Genomic DNA, 19,264 nt, shown 5'->3' with positions numbered 1-19,264 from the left:
AAACTCCCCTCCTGAGGGCTGCCCCTGCCGCTCCCCCCATTGCAACCTCCCTCCCCTGTTAACACTGTGGGAGCTGCTCCCTGTGTCCCCCACATTTGCAAATCTACATCGCCCACTAATACTATACGGCTGCACCCAGCAGCTACCCCTCATTTCAACGGCAAGCCTCCCTCCATCTCCTTTGGCTACTCCCTGCAGCACCTCCATCTCTTTCCCTTTCAAAGCTAACTCATCCAAGTGATCCCTTGTGACTGCTCCCTGCAGGTTCATCCCATTGCAGGCCCAGCTGGCCCCATCTCCTGCATTTCCCTGATACTTGTAAACTCAACTCTCCCTTCCTTTCCTTCAACTGCTCCTGGCAGCTCCACCCATTGCAAACCCAGGCACACCCAACTCAAATGGGTGCTCCCTCCAACACCCCTACTTGCACCCCATAATCTCCTGCAGTCAAAATTTAGCTGCCTGCAGATCACCCACTAGAAACCAACTCTGCACCCATCAATTAAACTACTAAGGCTACATCCTGCACTGCCATACCCTCCATCCGCACTCTCCCCCACAGGTCCAGCCCAGACAACCAAAGCCTGTGTATAATCTACTGGGAGGGACAAATCTGTTTGCCCCAATTCCAGTCCCCCGGGGACATGGCAGGGCAGGAAGGGCTGCGTGAGCACTTTTGTGTTCACATTCTGCCTAGGAGAGACTGAAGAAAGAGGGGAAGGGAGAGAAAACAAATCCAGTGGAAATATATATAGAAAATGGGGGGGTTAGAAAATTAAAGAAAAACAGGCTGTTAAAAATGAGAAAGTGGGAAAGAAAAATTCTACTGAGGAAGTAAACACACTTCATATATCACCTACAGAGCCATATATTTGAGCCAGTCCAGTTCTTGGGAAGGGTAATTCTATTGCTATAACATTGCACAGGCTTCCCCTTATCTAGAAACCCAACAACCTCCCTGGGAGAAACAACGGGGAACAAAAAGTTGTGCAAACGAGCTCGCTTTGCTGACTTCCCCTAAGAATCATTCACCTCTGTTGGGTCCTGGCAATTCCAACCAAGTCCTTGATGCAGTGTAATTTCATGCCTGTTCCCCTGGATTATTCATTGGAAAAGGAGGTGGGCAGAGATTTGAAAGTCTGACTGAGATGTTAAATATCTCATTGGCAGCACATAGCAAAATCCTTCTTCCTGGCAGAAGAAAAGACTGGAAATCAGGAGTCTAGTTTCCTCCCTGGCTCTGTCACGGCCGGAGTATAATTCTTGTCAAACAGGACTGTTTGTAGGTGTCCAATCTGGGCCTGACTCTCAGAGGTGCTCAGCACCCACAACTCCAAATGAAGTCAATGCAAAGTAGGAGAGCTCAGCACCTGTGAAAATCAGGGCCCACCTGTCTCAAATTTGGCACCCAAAATCAGCGGTCGCTTTTCAGTATGTTGGCCGGTCTGTGTCAGCTGCAAACTGAGGCTAATGATACTTACACACTTCAGAAGGAATCTGTAAGCATGAATTCACTGTGGGCCTAATTCAAACGGGAAACACTCCCCCTGACTTCATGGGCTTTGGACCAGACTCTGATGTTTGAAAAGTGCTTTGAGATCCTCAGACGAAAGGCATTCTATACAGTAAGGGCAACATCTTAAACTACTCTAGGGAGATGGTTTAAAAATTCAGGTCCCCTGCAGATTCTCCACTTGCACAACGATCTTAGTAAAGATTTAACTTAAAAAACACATTAAAAAGCTTTAAAATATAGAGGACAGATTTGGCACGATGGCCATCAAACCATTCCAGACTTGAAGGACCCCACACTTGCTTCTGGCCCTTCATTGAAATGAATGCAAAATAAGTGCAACTTGGCAGATTGGAATGCTGGAAAGTTTTCAGTTCTTGATTTTCCATTCAGCACTGCCAGGCCAAACAGACTGTTTCCCCTTCACTGATTTCCTTTTCTTACCAAATTATTTATCTTTGACTGGAGTTTCTTCCTAAAAATCCCAGCTAACAATACTTTGCACTGATATAGCACTCATTATGTGAGGATTTCAAACTGCCTTACAAAGTTTCATTCAGCCACCCAAACCCTTTGTGAAGTATCTATCTATCTTAAGGGTTTTCTTTAGTGCTCAGCACCATCGTATCATCATGTCTAGATGCCGTTTTACATATGGGGAAACTGAGGCATGAAGTGGTGGCATGTTTTGCCTGGGGGCACAGAGTGAGTCAGTGAGCGAATGAGACTGGAACCCAGGAGTCCCTAGCCTCTGTACCAACCACTAGACTGCACTGCTTCACCATACTGGCTTCTCACAGTCTCCCCTGTGCTGTCGAGTCAGAGGATACTATGCTTTAAGAATAAAAATCCCTACATCTATGCAGCACCTTTCACTGCAAAGAGCTTTAAAAACTAAGAACTTCATTCTGCCGCAGCTCTGCCTGTGGAACACCCATTGGCACAGTCAGTTTTTGTCATGGGTGTGTCATGGTCTGGCATGGTTCATGCCCGTGAGAGCCAACTTCACGGCAGACTATCGAAGAGCAGGGCACGTACCCCACGCCGGTGGCATGTTCTATAATTAGGTTTCACCGACCCAGTAACAAATGTGAATTCCTGGATCACTGTAGCAGTTTTACCATGGAGTCACAGACTGTCCCCTTGGTGCTCTCCAGTCTGCCTTGCCACCCAGGCAAGCGTGACTTAGTGATAGCTGGTTGCTATACACCAAAAATCCCAAAATATTCAGGTTGCTCCGAGTCCCAAGAAATCAGTCACTTACCCCAGATCAACTTGTACCTTAGATCTCACACCAAACACAATGCTCATAGCCAATCCTATAGTAAACTAACTAAGGATTTATTAACCAAGAAGAGATGAGAGACTTATTTACAGGTTAAAGGAGGCAACATACATGCACAAATGAGTTAGTCTGTGGTTCCAAAAAGTGATACAGATGCTGTAATCTGTCCACTGAATGTCTTTTAGGGCTAACCCAGGCCAAGCAGCATGGGGATCTCTTTGCTTATGTTTAGGGTTGCCAACCCTCCTGGATTGGCCAGGAGTCTCCCGGAATCGGCCTCAATCTCCCAGTTGCTATTGAAAGCAACCCGGGAGATTTTAATAGGTGAAAAGTCTGGTCAGTGGTGCAGCAGGGCTAAGGCAGGCTCCCTACCTGCCCTGGCCCCGTGCAGCTCTCGGAAGGGATTGGCATGTCTGGCTCCTAGATGTAGGGGCAGCCGGGGATCTCTGCAGCTTGCATTGGCCAGGGACCACAGCCAATAGGAGCTGTGGTGGTGGTGCCTGCAGGCAGGGACAGCGCACGGAGCCGCCTGGCTGCCCCGAGCCTAGGACATGGGTCATGCCGCCGCTTCCAGGAGCTGCCTGAGGTAAGTCCCTCCCGCACCACAACCCAGCCCTAAGCCCCCCCCTGCACCCAAACTCTCTCCGGAGCCCACACCCCAAACCCTCTCCCATACAGCAACCGCTTGCCCCAGCCCTGACCCCCCACCCGCACCCAAACTCCCTCTGAGCCTAAACCCCAAACTCCCTCCCACTCCTCAACCCCCTGCCCCAGCCCTGAGCTCCCTCTCACACCCAAACTCTCTCCCAGAGCCCAAACTCTCTCCTGCACCCCAACCCTATGCCCCAGGCTCAGCCCAGAGCCCCCTTCCTGACTCCAAACCCCTTGGCCCCACCCCCCCAGCCCGCACCTCAACCCCCTACCCCAGCCTGGTGAAAGTGAGTGAGGGTGGGGAAGAGCGAGCGACAGAGGGATAGGGGATGGAGTCAGCGGGGGCGGGGCCTCGGAGAAGGGGAGGGGCAGAGGCATGGCCTCAGGGAAGGGGTGGGGCAAGAGTGTTTGGCTTTGTGTGATTAGATAGTTGGCAGCCCTACTTATGTTTAGGAATCTTTGCCCCTCAGGCTCCAGCCAGCATAAAAGAGATTGAGTTTCTCCTTGTCAGGGATTTTATCCCTTCCATTCCAGAGTCCAAATTGATGGGACAAACTCATGTGTAGGTCTCTCCTTCCTGCAAGAAGTTAGGAATACAATCAACAGGGTTTCTCTCCTTTGATGCTACACAATACAGTAGAACCCGGTTTATCTGACCCTCCATTAGCCGCCTCTCCATAACCAAATAATCAGCACACATAGGTCCAGAAGTGGGTGATCTCTCCTGTGGCCACTAGCTGGCACTGCAGCTTCGCACTTTCCCATTCTCCGGATTATCCGAATTTTTGATTATCCGATCTGGCCCTGGTCCCAGTTAGATCAGATAAACAGGATTCTGCTGTACCTCCTTTCCCTTCATCTTGTACGCTGGACAAGCCCTTTACCTTAATTAATGTTTCTTTTCCCATTTGGTGAGTTACACAATTACAGAGGTTTACAATGCAAACACTCAGTATAACTTTACACATGAGCTATAGAGGTTATAAGTGAGATCAATACATGCAGCATCCTACAAGCATTTTATAAAGTCTAAACACATCAATTTAACATCTAAAATCTATTTTGATATGGGTAACACAAAGGTAAGCAAGACCGGTGTCCAGTTATGCATTTGCCATTGTTCAATGAGGCCTCGGGCCTTGGCATAAGTTCGCACCTGATCAGCTTGCATCACAGTAGGAATTGTCAGATTGCATCAGACCTAAGATCCATCTAGCCCAGTATCCTGTCTCTGACAGTGGCCAGCACCAGTTGCTTCAGAGTATGGTGCAAAAAACTTGCAGGAGCAGATGTGGGATAATCTATCCCATACATAGGTTCTCATTCTGATCTCCAATAGTTAGAGACTGGCATAAGCCCTGAAGCATAAAGTTTAAATATCCCTTCCAAAATTGTTATTGTCATTAATTATGATAGCTCTGGATGTTCTTGACATCCATGTAAATGTCTTCCAATGGAGCTGCTACAGAATTGGTTCATACATATAGGGATCACGTCACCTGCTACTGAAATGCAGCCAGTTCTGGGGTGGAAGGCCAATACTGAAACAGACAACTAGCACACCTCAAGGAAGAAGGTGAAGTGGGCAGGAGGAGACTGGAAGGTGAACCGGGGGAAGCACGTTAGAGCTCGATAGAAGGATAATGACTTAAAATTCATCGAAATGAATAAACAAGTCTCTGGTGGCTAGAGATCTAGCAGATGTTTAGAAGAAAGCTGCATAAAGAAACTTTTCAAATGCTGACAACCCATCAACTCTTGAGAAAAGTGCTGGAGGTCTATAATAGCCACAAATGTCAGGACTGCTGTTTTCTGTCCAATCCGTCAGATGACAACAGTGCTCGCATCACACCATGTGGGGATGCTGGGTCATCAGATCTTAGTTGCAAGAAATAAGTCCTCATTTGGTAATAACTCACGCAAGAGATATGCTCCCTGAATTGATCTGAAGGCCTCTGCCTTCTCTTCTTGCCAGTCCTTCAAGATACCCTTCTGCCACAACGTCTGAAAGAAATCAGCCAATTAATGACCATTTGATTGAAATTTGGGGATAGCTGGCCCTAACTTAATTTATAAACAGAGGGAGTTTGCCTGGGAGTTCACTTAGGGGGAGTTTCCACAGAGTTTTTTTTGTTTTGTTTTGTTTTTTGCCTTTCAGTCTTCTGTGAGCAGTAAATACAATGTCTGAAGAGGCTATTAGAAGGAAGACGCTATGGATAGTGAACGATCAGCTGTTGTGACCGGAACAGGATGTGCCATGTTTGTCTTTCTCCCAGAGGATAGAAGCGACTTTGTCTGTACAAAGTACAAGCTGGTCTCCATATTCGAAGAGAAGGTTAAAGGACTAGAGACCCAAGTATCAACCCTGCATTGCAACAGAGAAAATGAAGACTTTCTGGGTAGAAGTCAGCGTTTGGTGTTATACCAATAAAATAAAAACCAGCAGGATCTTATTAAAGGGAAAAAGGCAAAATACCACATTTATTGTGAATACAGAAAGAATCATAGTAAGCAGTTAGAAGAAAGAAAAGGAGTACTTGTGGCACCTTAGAGACTAACCAATTTATTTGAGCATAAGCTTTCGTGAGCTACAGCTCACTTCATCGGATGCATTACAGTTAGTTGTAGCTATAACATTCCATTCAATCTCATATTTATTCACATATTCATTCATACAAACACACACACACAGGTTCTGCAAGGTTGTTATCATAGTTACCAGCCTTAGAGTTGCTCATGCCAAGCCACTGGCCAGGTAGCCTGGACATGAGGAGGGAGCAGGGCCTTGTCAGATGCTCATCTGATGCTCCTGGAAGTTGGTTTGCAGAATCAGACCCCAAAGTTCTCACTTTTTAGAGTCTATTTTTATAGGAATTTCTTCCTATGCCAGTCTATGGGAATTGCTTCATCATGCTGTTGCTGAATCAATCAGCAGATAGCACATTCCTGACGGCTCCGTGCTGCTAGATGTTATCTTGTTCTTTGGTTCTCCCATTCTTGAGGCTGTTGGGTGGATTCCAGTCTGCCCTCCGGGGGTCCTCTGGTTATTTCCACTTGACGCCTTCTTCAGCCGATGGACACTGGATTCTTAGGCTGGCACCTCCCTGATCATTCAGTTATTATCCACACCAAGCATCCATCCACATACATCCTCTATCTCTATTTTAATCACAATTGTGAATACAACAAAAGGGGGGGGAGTCTCTGGGTGCTGTTTCTGTTGTTAGAGTATTGCTTTGGGTCTCTCTCTCTGTGAATTGCTTTGAGAACAGACTCTGTCTTAGAATGTACTAACACAATTAGCAGCTTGCAAGTTTCACACAGAGAGGGAGAGAAACAGTACCAAAAACCAAGAGACCTCTCAATTAGTAATACCCTGGAATTTAAACTTTGGGGAATCAAACTCATTTGTGATTTTAATACAGAACTTCTTTAATATGATCCAACATTGGTACTGCAGGCACAGCATGCTGAAGAATCAGAGAGGGCAGTACAGAATGGGGAAGAAAATTGGCAGCATGTGCCCTCCAGAAGAAGAAAGAGGAGAACTCATGTACCCCCAACATAGATAGAGGTAAGAAACCATTTTCAGGTTCTCTGCACAGGTACTACAGTGGAGAATGGTTTGGAAGAGTCATCTGAGAAAGGGGATCAGAAGGAGACCCCATTGACTGGAAGGCATGGGATGCATTGTCCTAGGGATGGGGGGTTCCACGACCACCACTCCAAAGAGGAGGAGACGGGTGGTGGTGGTCGGGGATTCCCTCCTAAGGGGGACGGAGTCATTCATCTGCCCTCCAGACCAGGAAACTCGAGAAGTGTGCCGCTTGCCTGGAGCTAGAATTCAGGATGTGACAGAATGTCTGCCGAGACTGATCAAGCCCTTGGGATCACTACCCCTTCCTACTTCTCCATGTGGGCACCAATGATACTGCCAAGAATGACCTTGAGCGGGTCACTGCAGACTACGTGGCTCTGGGAAGAAGGATAAAGGAGTTTGAGGTGCAAGTCATATTCTCGTCCAACCTCCCTGTTGAAGGAAAAGGCCAGGATGGGACCATTGATTTGTGGAGGTGAATGCATGGTTACGCAGGTGCTGTCGGAGAGAGGACTTTGGATTCTTCGACCATGGGATGTGGTTCCAGGAAGAATGATTGCTAGGAAGAGAGGGAATCCACCTACGAAGAGAGGGAAGAGCACCTTCGCAGGCAGGCTTGCTAACCTAGTGAGGAGGGCTTTAAATTAGGTTCGCCCGGGGGTGGAGACCTAAGCTCAGAGGTAAGTAGGGAAGTGGGATACCGGGAGAAAGCACAAGGAGGTGGCCTCCTGATTCATAGTGAGAAAGCAGGGCAATCGGCTAGTTATCTTAGGTGCCTGTACACAAACGCAAGAAGCCTGGGAAACAAGCAGGAAGAATTGGAAGTCCTGGCACAGTCAAGGAACTCTGATGTGATTGGAATAACAGAGACTTGGTGGGGTAACTCACATGACTGGAGCACTGTCATGGAGGGGTATAAACTGTTCAGGAAGGACAGGTGGGGGAGAAAAGGTGGGGGAGTTGCACTGTATGTAAGAGAGCTCTGTGATTGCTCAGAGCTCCAGTCTGAAACCAGAGAAAAACCTGTTGAGAGTCTTTGGGTTAAGTTTAGAGGTGAGAGCAACAAGGGTGATGTTGTGGTGGGCGTCTGCTCTAGACCACCGGATCAGGAGAATGAGGTAGACGAGGCTTTCTTGGGACAACTAAGAGAAGTCTTAAGATCACAGGCCCTGCTTCTCATGGGGGACTTCAATCACCCTGACATCTGCTGGGAGAGCAATACAGCGGTACACAGACAATCCAGGAAGTTTTTGGAGAGTGTTGGAGCAACTTCCTGTTGCAAGTGCTGTAGGAACCAAGTAGGGGCCATGCTCCTCTTGACCTGCTGCTCACAAACAGGGAAGAATTGGTAGAGGAAGTAGAAGTGGGTGGCAACCTGGGCAGCAGTGATCATGAGATGGTCGAGTTCAGGATCCTGACACAAGGAAGAAAGGAGAGCAGCAGAATACGGACCCTGGACTTCAGAAAAGCAGACTTTGACTCCCTCAGGGAACTGATGGGCAGGATCCCCTGGGAGGCTAATATGAGGGGGAAAGGAGTCCAGGAGAACTGGCTGCATTTTAAAGAAGTCTTATTGAGGGTGCAGGAACAAACCATCCCAATGTGCAGAAAGAATAGCAAATATGGCAGGCGACCAGCTTGGCTTAACAGAGAAATCTTCTGTGAGCTTAAACACAAAAAGGAAGCTTACAAGAAGTGGAAACTTGGACAGATGACTAGGAAGGAGTATAAAAATATTGCTCGAGCATGCAGGGGTGTACTCAGGAAGGCCAAAGCACAACTGGAGTTGCAGCTAGCAAGGGCTGTGAAGGGTACCAAGAAGGGTTTCTATAGGTATGTTAGTAACAAGAAGAAGGTCAGGGAAAGTGTGGGACCCTTACTGAATGGGGGAGGCAACCTAGTGACAGATGATGTGGAAAAAGCTGAAGTACTCAGTGCTTTTTTTTGCCTCGGTCTTCACAGGCAAGGTCAGCTCCCAGATTGCTGCACTGGGCAGCACAGCATGGGGAGGAGGTGAGCAGCCCTCCGTGGTGAAAGAACAGGTTAAAGACTATTTAGAAAAGCTGGACATGCACAAGTCCATGAGGCCAGATGCAATGCATCCGAGGGTGCTGAGGGAGTTGGCTGATGTGATTGAAGAGCCATTGGCCATTATCTTTGAAAACTCGTGGCGATTGGGGGAGGTCCCAGACGATTAGAAAAAGGCAAATATAGTGCCCATCTTTAAAAAAGGGAAGAAGGAGAATCTGGGAAACGACAGACCAGTCAGCCTCACTTCAGTCCCCAGCAAAATCATGGAGCAGGTCCTCAAGGAATCCATTTTGAAGCACTTGGAGGAGAGGAAGGTGATCAGGAACAGTCCACGATGGAGTCACTAAGGGCAATTCATGCCTGACCAATCCAGTTGCCTTCTATGATGAGATAACTGGCTCTATGGATATGGAGAAAGCAGTGGACGTGATAGATCTTGACTTTAGCAAAGCTTTTGATACGGTCTCCCACAGTATTCTTGCCAGAAAGTTAAAGAAGTATGGATTGGATGAATGGACTATAAGGTGGATAGAAAGCTGGCTAGATCGTCAGCCTCAACGGGTAGTGATCAACGGCTCGATGTCTAGTTGGCAGCCGATATCAAGCGGAGTGCCCCAGGGGTCAGTCCTGGGGTGGTTTTGTTCAACATCTTCATTAATGATCTGGAGGATGGGATGGATTGCACCCTCAGCAAGTTCGCGGATGACACTAAGCTGGGTGGGAGGTAGAGATGTTGGAGGATAGGATCCAGAGTGACCTAGACAAATTGGAGGATTGGGCCAAAAGAAATCTGATGAGGTTCAACAAGGACAAGTGCAGAGTCCTGCACTTAGGATGGAAGCAGTCCATGCACCGCTACAGGCCGGGGACCAACTGGCTCAGCAGCAGTTCTGTAGAAAAGGACCTGGGGATTACAGTGGACGAGAGGCTGGAGATGAGTCAGCAGTGTGGCCTTGTTGCCAAGAAGGCTAATGGCATATTAGGCTGCATTAGTAGGAGCGTTGCCAGCAGATCGAGGGAGGTGATTATTTCCCTCTATTTGGCACTGGTGAGGCCACATCTGGAGTATTGCGTCCAGTTTTGGGCCCACCAGTACAGAAAAGATGTGGACAAATTGGAGAGAGTCCAGCGGAGGGCAACAAAAATGATCAGGGGAATGGGGCACATGACTAACAAGGAGAGGCTGAGGCAATTGGGCTTATTTAGTCTGCAGAAGAGAAGAGTGAGGGGGGATGTAATAGCATCCTTCAACTACCTGAGCTAGGCTGTTCTCAGTGGTGGCAGATGACAGAACAAGGGGCAACGGTCTCAAGTTGCAGTGCAGGAGCATAGAACATAGAACAAAAAAGCTGCAGAGTGATCTCCTACCTCTGTGCAGCCAGTGGCCTGTATTCCCCAATGCCATACTGGAGCCTACACATTTATCTGACAAATAAAATGTGCAGAATTTAAAAATATTGTGCACAGAAGTTTTATTTTTTTGGCGCAGAATGCCCTCAGGATTTCTCTCATTAGATGTACGGCTCAGCCTACATAAACTACAAAGGGTGTGTCCTCTAATTATTAGGCCAAGTCTACATTATAAAATGTATATTGGTGCAACTACATCGCTCATATCCCTGAGTAACCCAGTTATACTGACCTAACTCCCAGTGCTATGACGATGGGAGCACTTCTCTTGTCAACATAGCTACTGCCTCTCACAGAAGTGGATTAACTACACCAGTGGGAGTTGTTTTCCCATTAGAAAATTAGATCAGCTTAACTACATTGCTCCGGGGTATGAAAAATCCACACCCTTGACTGGTGTAGTTATGATGACCTAAAGCCCGGTGTAGGCAGTGCTAGGTTGACAGAAGAATTCTTCCATCAACCATTCCCTCTCAGGGAGGTGGATTACCTATGGTGATGGAAAAACCCTTCTTGTTGGCATCAGGAGTGTCTACATTGAAGTGACACAGTAGCGCAGCTGCAGTGTTGCAGCTGTGTCACTGTAGGTTTTCAAGTGTAGACAAGTTAGTTGTATTCAAATCAGCAGGGCCTGACCTCTTAGAATACTTGAGGAACTGGCTGAAGAGATCTTTGTACCATTAGCAATTATCTTTGAGAACTTAAGGAGGAGAGATCCCAAAGGATGGGAAAGGGCATACAGAGTATCTATCTATAAAGAGGGAATAAGGACAACCCAGAGAATTATAGACCAGTCTGCTTAACTTTGGTACCCGGGAAGAATATGGAGCAAATAACCAAACAATCAGTCTGTAAGCACCTAGAAGTAAATAGGGTGAAAAGTAACAGTCAACATGGATTTGTCAAGAATAAATCATATCTAACCAACATAGTAGCCTTGTTTGACAGGATAATAAGCCTTGTGGATGGGGGAAGTAGTAGAGATGATATGGCTTGACTTTAGTAAGGCTTTTGATACTGTCTCACATGACCATCTCTAAAGACACTAGAGAAATAAAAGCTAGATCGGGGTGGGCAAACTATGGCGCGCAGGCTGGATCTGGCCTGCGAGCCGTTTTAAGCCGGCCCGTGAGCTCCCACAGGGGAGTGAGGTCGGGGTGTGCACCACACGGCTCCCAAAAGACGCGGCATGGCCCCACTCCAGCTCCTACGCGCTCCAGTGGCCCCCTCTGGTGCTCCAATGGGAGCTGCAGGGGCAGTGCCTGCGGACAGGGCAGCGTGCAGAGCTGCCTGGCTGCGCCGCTGCATAGGAGCTGGAGAAGGGACATGCCACTGCTTCTGGGAGCTGCTTGAGGTAAGCACCACACAGAGCCTGCATCTGGAGTACAATTTCCAGTTCTGGTCACCACACTTCAGGAAAGATGTGGACAAACTGGAAAAAGTCCAGAAGAGAGCAACAAAAATGATTAAAGGTCTAGCAAATGTGAGCTATGAGAAAAGATTGAAAAAATGAGTTTATTTAGTCTAGAGAAGACTGAGGGGAGATCTGATAACAGTCTTAAAGTATGCAAACGATTGTTATAAAGAGGAAGATGATAGGACAAGAAGTAATGGGCTTAAATTGCAGCAAGGGAGATTTAGGTTAGACATTAAGAAAACCTTCCTAACAGTAAGGGTAGTCAAGCACTAGGACAAATTATCTAGGGCGTGTGTGGAATCTCTGCCACTGGGGCTTTATAAGAACAGTTTAGGCAAACACTTGTCAGGGACTGTCTCTAATACTTAGTCCTGCCTCAGTGCAGGGGACTGGATTAGAGAGGCTATTGAGGTCCCTTCCTGTCCTACATTCCTATGATTCTATGCCTAGAATGAAGAGCTGCAACCGCAGTCTGCATCCCAAGTACTGTTGCTAGCAGCAGGGTGCACGCATGTTTTTAGACAATGTGATCAGACCACATTCCATTGGGTACCAGACTATTTTAGAAAGAAAATATTGGAAAATATATCCTTAAGGCCTGATGACGTTGCCCCCACTAAAGCCAGCAACAAGATTCGCTATGACTTCAATACAGTCCTTGTTTGGAATACTGTTGAATTGCTTTGTTGGGGACACTGGGGCATGGCCACTAGGTAACTCGAGGGGATGGAAGACCACGAGTGTCAATGAAGCCCCCTCGCACTAGGCCCAGGTGTCCTTGGTCCCCCCTCCCGCCTGGAGGCACTTGCAGCAGCTCTGCGTACTAGTCCCAAGTGTCCTTGGCCCCCCCGCCTGGAGGCACACACAGCAGTTATGCTGAGGATCTGCAACAATATGCTGCGGAGTCAGACTGCCTGAAACTAAGCAAGGCCAAACAGGGCAGATATGGAAGAACAATGCTGAATAAAGCAGCTTTATGTATAGTTTAACAAATGATACAGAGAATCAGGGAACTAGCTGGGAACTGGATTGGCTGGCTATATGGATACTTGGGGCAGCTTGCTATTGGATAAGTATGCTAGGAAAAAGGATGTATAAAAGCCTGTGTAACTTCCTGGTCTGTGTGCAGGATTTGAGATTTTATTCTCCCTGTACCTTTTTGCAGCTGCAAATAAACTTTTCTGCTTCTCCACCCCGTTGTGATTATTGGGTGTAGCACACCGGGTAACGAACCAACTCAAGCTGTTGTTCAGCCTCTGGGCACTGGGTGCCGGCAACAGCTTGATTGACCTGTTAGGTCAGTGCTGAAGTTTCTTCGTGGTACCTGTACAATGGAAATTAACTCCATTCCTGGTGCACAAACTGCAGTAGCAGATAGTTCCTGCACAGACTGGTTTGCCCGAGGCAAAGAGTTGCAGCAGCTGCATGTTAAAACCCGCACACCTAGTACAAAGACCCGCAACTTGGAGGGATGTCTGCACACCTCGAGCAAAAAACTGCAGCTGCTAACGGATGCATGCAAAGACCTGCATGCCTAGTGCAAAGACCTGCAGCAGGAGAGGTGTGCATGCAAATTCCTACAGGCCTAGTGCAAAGAACTGCAGCAGCAGAGGGATGCAGGAAAAGGCCTGCATGACTAGCACAAGGAGCTGTATCTTGCCCGCCCACTTCCTGGATCCCAATAAGGCAAGGAGCTGTACCCGCAGCGATGGCATGCATTTTCCAGTGCAAAAAGCTGCCACCGGCATCCAGGAGGCAGCCCCCTTGTAATCAGAGCCGCAGAAGCCTGCGGCAGTACCACCGCGCCCCAGCAGGTGTCGATGGCGCCCGACCTTCGTTGCGGGACTTTCTCGCCACGCTGGGGAGGCTCTATGGGAGGGATGGGCTGCCGGGTGGGCCGCGCATGCGCACCCCGACGCCCGCGGGGGGCCGCCCCGCCAGCAGCAGGGAACCCGCCTTCCGCCCTGAGCCCAGGTAACGGGGGTGCGAAGCGCGCGCGCCCAGGAGCCCCTCAGCGGGGACGAGGCGCGGCTCCTCTGTCCCGGGGGGCGGGGCCTTGCTCCCCCCCCCCCCCGCAGCCCCAGGAACCTGGGCTGCCCCTGGGGGGGGGGCTGTGTCCTGGGGAGGGGCGAATGGGGGGGAAGGGTCTGTGCCCCTGGAAAGGGGGCGTGGAAGGTGGGGGGACGCTCTGCCTCCCAGAGGGGGAGGAGTATGGGGGAGGGGCTTAATATCTTGGGGGGGGGGCTGGTGGAAGTGCTCTGCCCCCCTAGAGGTGATGTGGGGGAGCTGTTTCCTCTGAAGGGGTTACATGGGGGGGCTGTGCCCTCGACCCCATAAGTGAGGGTGGGGTCAGGGGGTGGCTGTGCCCCCTGGAGAGGGTGCATGGGGGGCTCTGCCCCTCCCTGAGGTGAGGGTGGAGTTGGGGGGAGGTTGTGGCCCCTGGAGGGACTGTGCCCCCTGAAGGGGGTACATGGGGGGATGTGCTCCTGCCCCCAGAGGTGATGGTGGGGTGGAGGAGGGCTGTAGCCCCTGGAGTGGGAGGTGAGGCTTTGCCCTGTCCCAAACTGTTCTGACAGCATTTTGTTTTTCTCTCTTGCTAAATACTAAGCACTTGGTCTTGTAAAGAGTTGTCTGCTGGGGCATATCACGCAGCTCTGTGCAGGATGGACTTGGGACTGGTGACCTATCGATCATTAATGCTATAATTGCACTGTTATACTAGCGTTCTCTGAGAGACTCCCGCAGCGTGGGGCTCTCTCTAGGGGCCTCTCTAACTCGGTGTGGGTCTGGTTTGGGGTCTGCGTAAAGTTAATTATTTATGCTTTTGTTTGCATTTTTAAGACACTTTTGTAGATTCTGCTGAATGCATGTAACATTGAATAATGTAATAATGAAAGGCTAAGACTCGCTCTGGAGGCTGAGACGGTGCTTTGTCTGACAGTATACAAGAACATGTGGGGAGAACCAAGCTTAAATATTGTGACTATAGCCTTTGGCAGCTTAAATAATTTGACATTGTACTGTTCGCTTTAAAATAATTCATCGGATTTTTAAATTGATGTAAGCAATTTATTGTTCAGTTATGTGATATAGCCTTACATGAGGCTGATTCCCACCCCCTCCCCCCAGCAGACCAACAACATAACAGTACTGACCAGTTCTAGGATTCTGTTGATGGCTTAAATAAAAAGATCACAATTACATTTCCCTTTAAAGAGAAAAGGAGTACTTGTGGCACCTTAGAGACTAACACATTTATTTGAGCATAAGCTTTTGTGAGCTACAGCTCACTTCATCGGATGCATGTAGTGGAAAATAGAGTGGGGAGATTTTATATACACAGAGAACATGAAACAATGGGTGTTACCATACGGACTGTAACAAGAGTGATCAGATAAGGTGAGCTATTACCAGCAGGAGAGCGGGGGTGGGGGACCTTTTGTAGTGATAATCAAGGTGGGCCATTTCCAGCAGTTATGAATGTATGAGGAAGGGGGGGGGAGAATAAACATGCGGAAATAGTTTTACTTTGTGTAATGACACATCCACTCCCAGTCTTTATTCAAGCCTAAGTTAATTGTATCCAGTTTGCAAATTAATTCCAATTCAGCAGTCTCTCGTTGGAGTCTGTTTTTGAAGTTTTTTTGTTATAATATTGCCACTTTTAGGTCTGTAATCGAGTGACCAAAGAGATGGAAGTGTTCTCCGACTGGTTTTTGAATGCTACAATTCTTCATGTCTGATTTGTGTCCATTTATTCTTTTATGTAGAGACTGTCCGGTTTGGCCAATGTAAATGGCAGAGGGGCATTGCTGGCACTTGATGGCATGTATCACATTGGTAGATGTGCAGGTGAACGAGCCTCTGATAGTGTGGCTGATGTGATTAGGCCCTATGATGGTGTCCCCTGAATAGATCTGTGGACACAGTTGGCAACGGGCTTTGTTGCAAGGATAGGTTCCTGGGTTAGTGCTGGAGAGTATTTGCTTCAGGTTGGGGGGGGGAGGGGGAGGGCTGTGTGTAAGCAAGGACTGGCGTGTCTCCCAAGATCTGTGAGAGTGATGAGTCGTCCTTCAGGATAGGTTGTAGATCCTTGATGATGCATTGGAGAGGTTTTAGTTGGGGGCTGAAGGTGATGGCTAGTGGCGTTCTGTTATTTTCTTTGTTGGGCCTGTCTTGTAGTAGGTGACTTCTGGGGACTCTTCTGGCTCTGTCAATCTGTTTCTTCACTTCAGCAGGTGGGTATTGTAGTTGTAAGAACGCTTGATAGAGATCTTGTAGGTGTTTGTGTCTGTCTGAGGGGTTGGAGCAAATGTGCTTGTATCGTGGAGCTTGGCTGTAGACAATGGATCGTGTGGTGTGATCTGGATGATAGCTGGAGGCATGTAGGTAAGCATAGCGGTCAGTAGGTTTCCGGTATAGGGTGGGGTTTATGTGACCATTGCTTATTTAATGTGCTGCACTTTGGGCAGCCTTAAGGGAAAGAGAATGGCACTTCTTGCTTTACACTAGGTGCACATGGATGGTACAAAGGAAGCTTCAACAAAACCTCCATAGTCCTGAAAAGCCTGCAGGGAAAGGTTGGTTAAAACTGATTCTCTGTTGCAAGCCCTCTGCTTGCAGTTGTTTGCTTGCTTTATTTCACAATGGCAATTGCAAGGGTGTGCAGTAATAGTGTGACCAGACAGCAAGTGTGAAAAATCGGGATGGGGTGTGGGGTAATAGACACCTATATAAGACAAAGCTCCAAATATCGGGACTGTCCCTATAAAATCGGAGCATCTGGTCACCCTATGCAGTAATACAAATGAAACAGCATGCAGGGCAGGGCAATTTGGGCCATCGCCCAGGGCACTGTAGCCAGCCTCCTGGTGCAGAAGCAAGGGGCTCAGGCTTCCTCTCACTGCCTGCGGGGTGCAGCCCGGTGTGACAGGAATGCCCGCTTCCCTACTCCTGAGCAGAGGCCCCCTGCTCACCGCCCGACATGGTGTCACTCTCAGCCAGGTTCCTAGTCCTGCCTCCGCACTCTGCAAGTTGGCTCTCCCCACCCTAAGGTTGGGGATATTTCGGGGGCGAACCTTCCACCATCACCACCCATCTTAGCTACCTTCAGTGCGCTGGAGCATTTTAGCCTCCACCTCCCCTAATAACCCCCTTACCTGGGACTGCGGAGGGGCACTTGAATATTGGGGATGCTCAGTATTGAGGTGGGGGGAGATCTGCCCTTCTGGAGCCCCCCTGTCACCACCCTCCCTTTCCCCCCATTATCCCCACACCAGTGTGATTCTATCTATACACCTCTGGTTCCCTCCCCTCTTTCTGGGTCTCTCAGGTCACCATGCGTCCTTGCCACCACAGCCCTCTGGTGCCTTCCTGTCACTGCCTCGCCTTGGGCTGCCAACCCTCTGGGGCTCTGTCAGAGAAGCTGGATGCTGTGCTGAGTGGGAGAGGTTGGGAGGTGATGGAGAGGTATGACTGTGCCCCAGTGCCTGCTCACCCTGTCAGAGTGCGGCAGACCGTTTCTACATTATCTTGGCTGTCCTGCTCAACAACCAGATGAGGGTTCCCTGGAGCACTGGCTGGGGGCGACAGAGTGACTGCTGTGGGGTTTCCTATGATGCCTGTCACCATAGCATCCAGATGTGACACACTGCAGGGCAAGACCGGCCCTGCGGGTGGGTGATGTGGTCAGGGCGTGTCAAGGTTCCTTCCCCACTCTGAACTCTAGGGTACAGATGTGGGGACCTGCATGAAAACCTCCTAAGCTTATATTTACCAGCTTAGGTTAAAACTTCCCCAAGGTACAAACTGTTTTACCTTTTGCCCTTGCACTTTATCGCTGCCACCACCAAACATCTAAGAGATATATAACCGGGAAAGAGCCCATTTGGAAACGTCTTTCCCCCAAAAATCCTCCCAAACCCTACACCCCCTTTCCTGGGGAAGGATTGATAAAAATCCTCACCAATTTGCATAGGTGAACACAGACCCAAACCCTTGGATCTTAAGAACAATGAAAAAGCAATCAGATTCTTAAAAGGAGAATTTTAATAGAAGAAAAAGTAAAAGAATCACCTCTGTAAAATCAGGATGGTAAATACCGTACAGGGTAATTAGATTCAAAACATAGAGAATCCCTCTAGGCAAAACCTTAAGTTACAAAAAACCACAAAAACAGGAATATCCATTCCATTCAGCACAGCTTATTTTTCTCAGCCATTTAAAGAAAACAGAATCTAACACATATCTAGCTAGATTACTTACTAAGTTCTAAGACTCCATTCCTGTTCTGTCCCCGGCAAAAGCATCACACAGACAGAGAGAAAGGCTTTGTTTCTCCCTCCCCCCAGCTTTTGAAAGTATCTTGTCTCCTCACTTGTCATTTTGGTCAGGTGCCAGTGAGGTTATCCTAGCTTCTTAACCCTTTACAGGTGAAAGGGTTTTTCCTCTGGCCAGGAGGGATTTTAAAGGTGTTTACCCTTTCCTTTATATTTATGACAGGGGAGTGCTGTGGTTCAGAGGCAAGAAGCAGAGTGGGGCTGGAGTGCGAGTTCATGGATGGGAGTTTGGGGCAATGGGTTGGGGGGGGAGAGGCAGCAGGGGCTGGGGCAATGAGGGGTCAGGTGGGGAGCCTGGGAAGGCAGCTGGGGCTAGGGGCGCCAAAATACAAGTTTGTCCAGGGTGCTGTTTTCCCTAAGACCCTGTAGCATGGGATATTGCAGATCAACACTGAGATGCTTTGGAAGAACTGCGTATGGGAAATCCCAGGTATGAATAGTGTGGGCTGTTGCCCCGTCAGTCTGGAAGTGCACTGGTAGAGCTGTGTGTGAAGCTGGACTGGACTAGCCGGAGATGCTGCAAATCACTCTGCATTTAGATGTGTTGACAAAGCCCTGTGGGGGTCAGGATTTGGAATAACATCAAGTGCTGCAGATTAGATTGAGATGCGTGAGTGTGGATTCAGGACTGGAAAAGCAGTGGCTGGTGCATGTCAGGGCTCAGGTGCATTGACAGTATGAGTGGACTAGTACTCGGCAAAACTGGAATAGCCCAGGGTTTTGCTAGTCAGAACAACAGTGTGATCTTGGTGCATTTCTTTTCTGTGTTTCAGTGTGGTGTCTGTGTGAAATCCAAAACTGGAGGTGGAGCCCAGCACCTTCGTAAGAAAGAAAATCCTCTTAATAATGTCACTAAGTGTTGTGTATGTGTGAATTAAATTTTCATACCAGTGAGGGAGCTGATCGTGGTGGCTGGAGGTTGACATAGTGATGAAATGCATTAATGTCACTTTCTATTTGTTAAGATCCCAAAGTAGATAAATAATTTCAAGTGATATTTACAGAATTTCTACAATTATAC

General features: G+C 48.4%; 1 protein-coding gene across 2 annotated transcripts in view; it reads left to right on the top strand.

Moving 5' to 3' along the window:
* The first annotated feature begins 13,793 nt into the window (after nucleotides 1-13,793).
* MEST (mesoderm specific transcript) overlaps nucleotides 13,794-19,264 on the top strand; it is a 32,983-nt gene continuing 27,512 nt past the window's right edge. For both annotated transcript variants that reach the window (XR_013348370.1, XM_077837431.1), the window contains exon 1: nucleotides 13,794-13,879. Coding sequence is in view for 1 of the 2 variants with exons in the window: in XM_077837431.1 (XP_077693557.1) it covers nucleotides 13,809-13,879 (71 nt within the window). In the remaining variant the exon portion in view is untranslated. The remainder of the gene's footprint in view (nucleotides 13,880-19,264) is intronic.

This window comes from Eretmochelys imbricata, chromosome 1 (assembly GCF_965152235.1).
Source record: "Eretmochelys imbricata isolate rEreImb1 chromosome 1, rEreImb1.hap1, whole genome shotgun sequence".
Taxonomy (NCBI): domain Eukaryota; kingdom Metazoa; phylum Chordata; order Testudines; family Cheloniidae; genus Eretmochelys; species Eretmochelys imbricata.
This window is presented reverse-complemented; position numbering and strand designations above follow the sequence as displayed.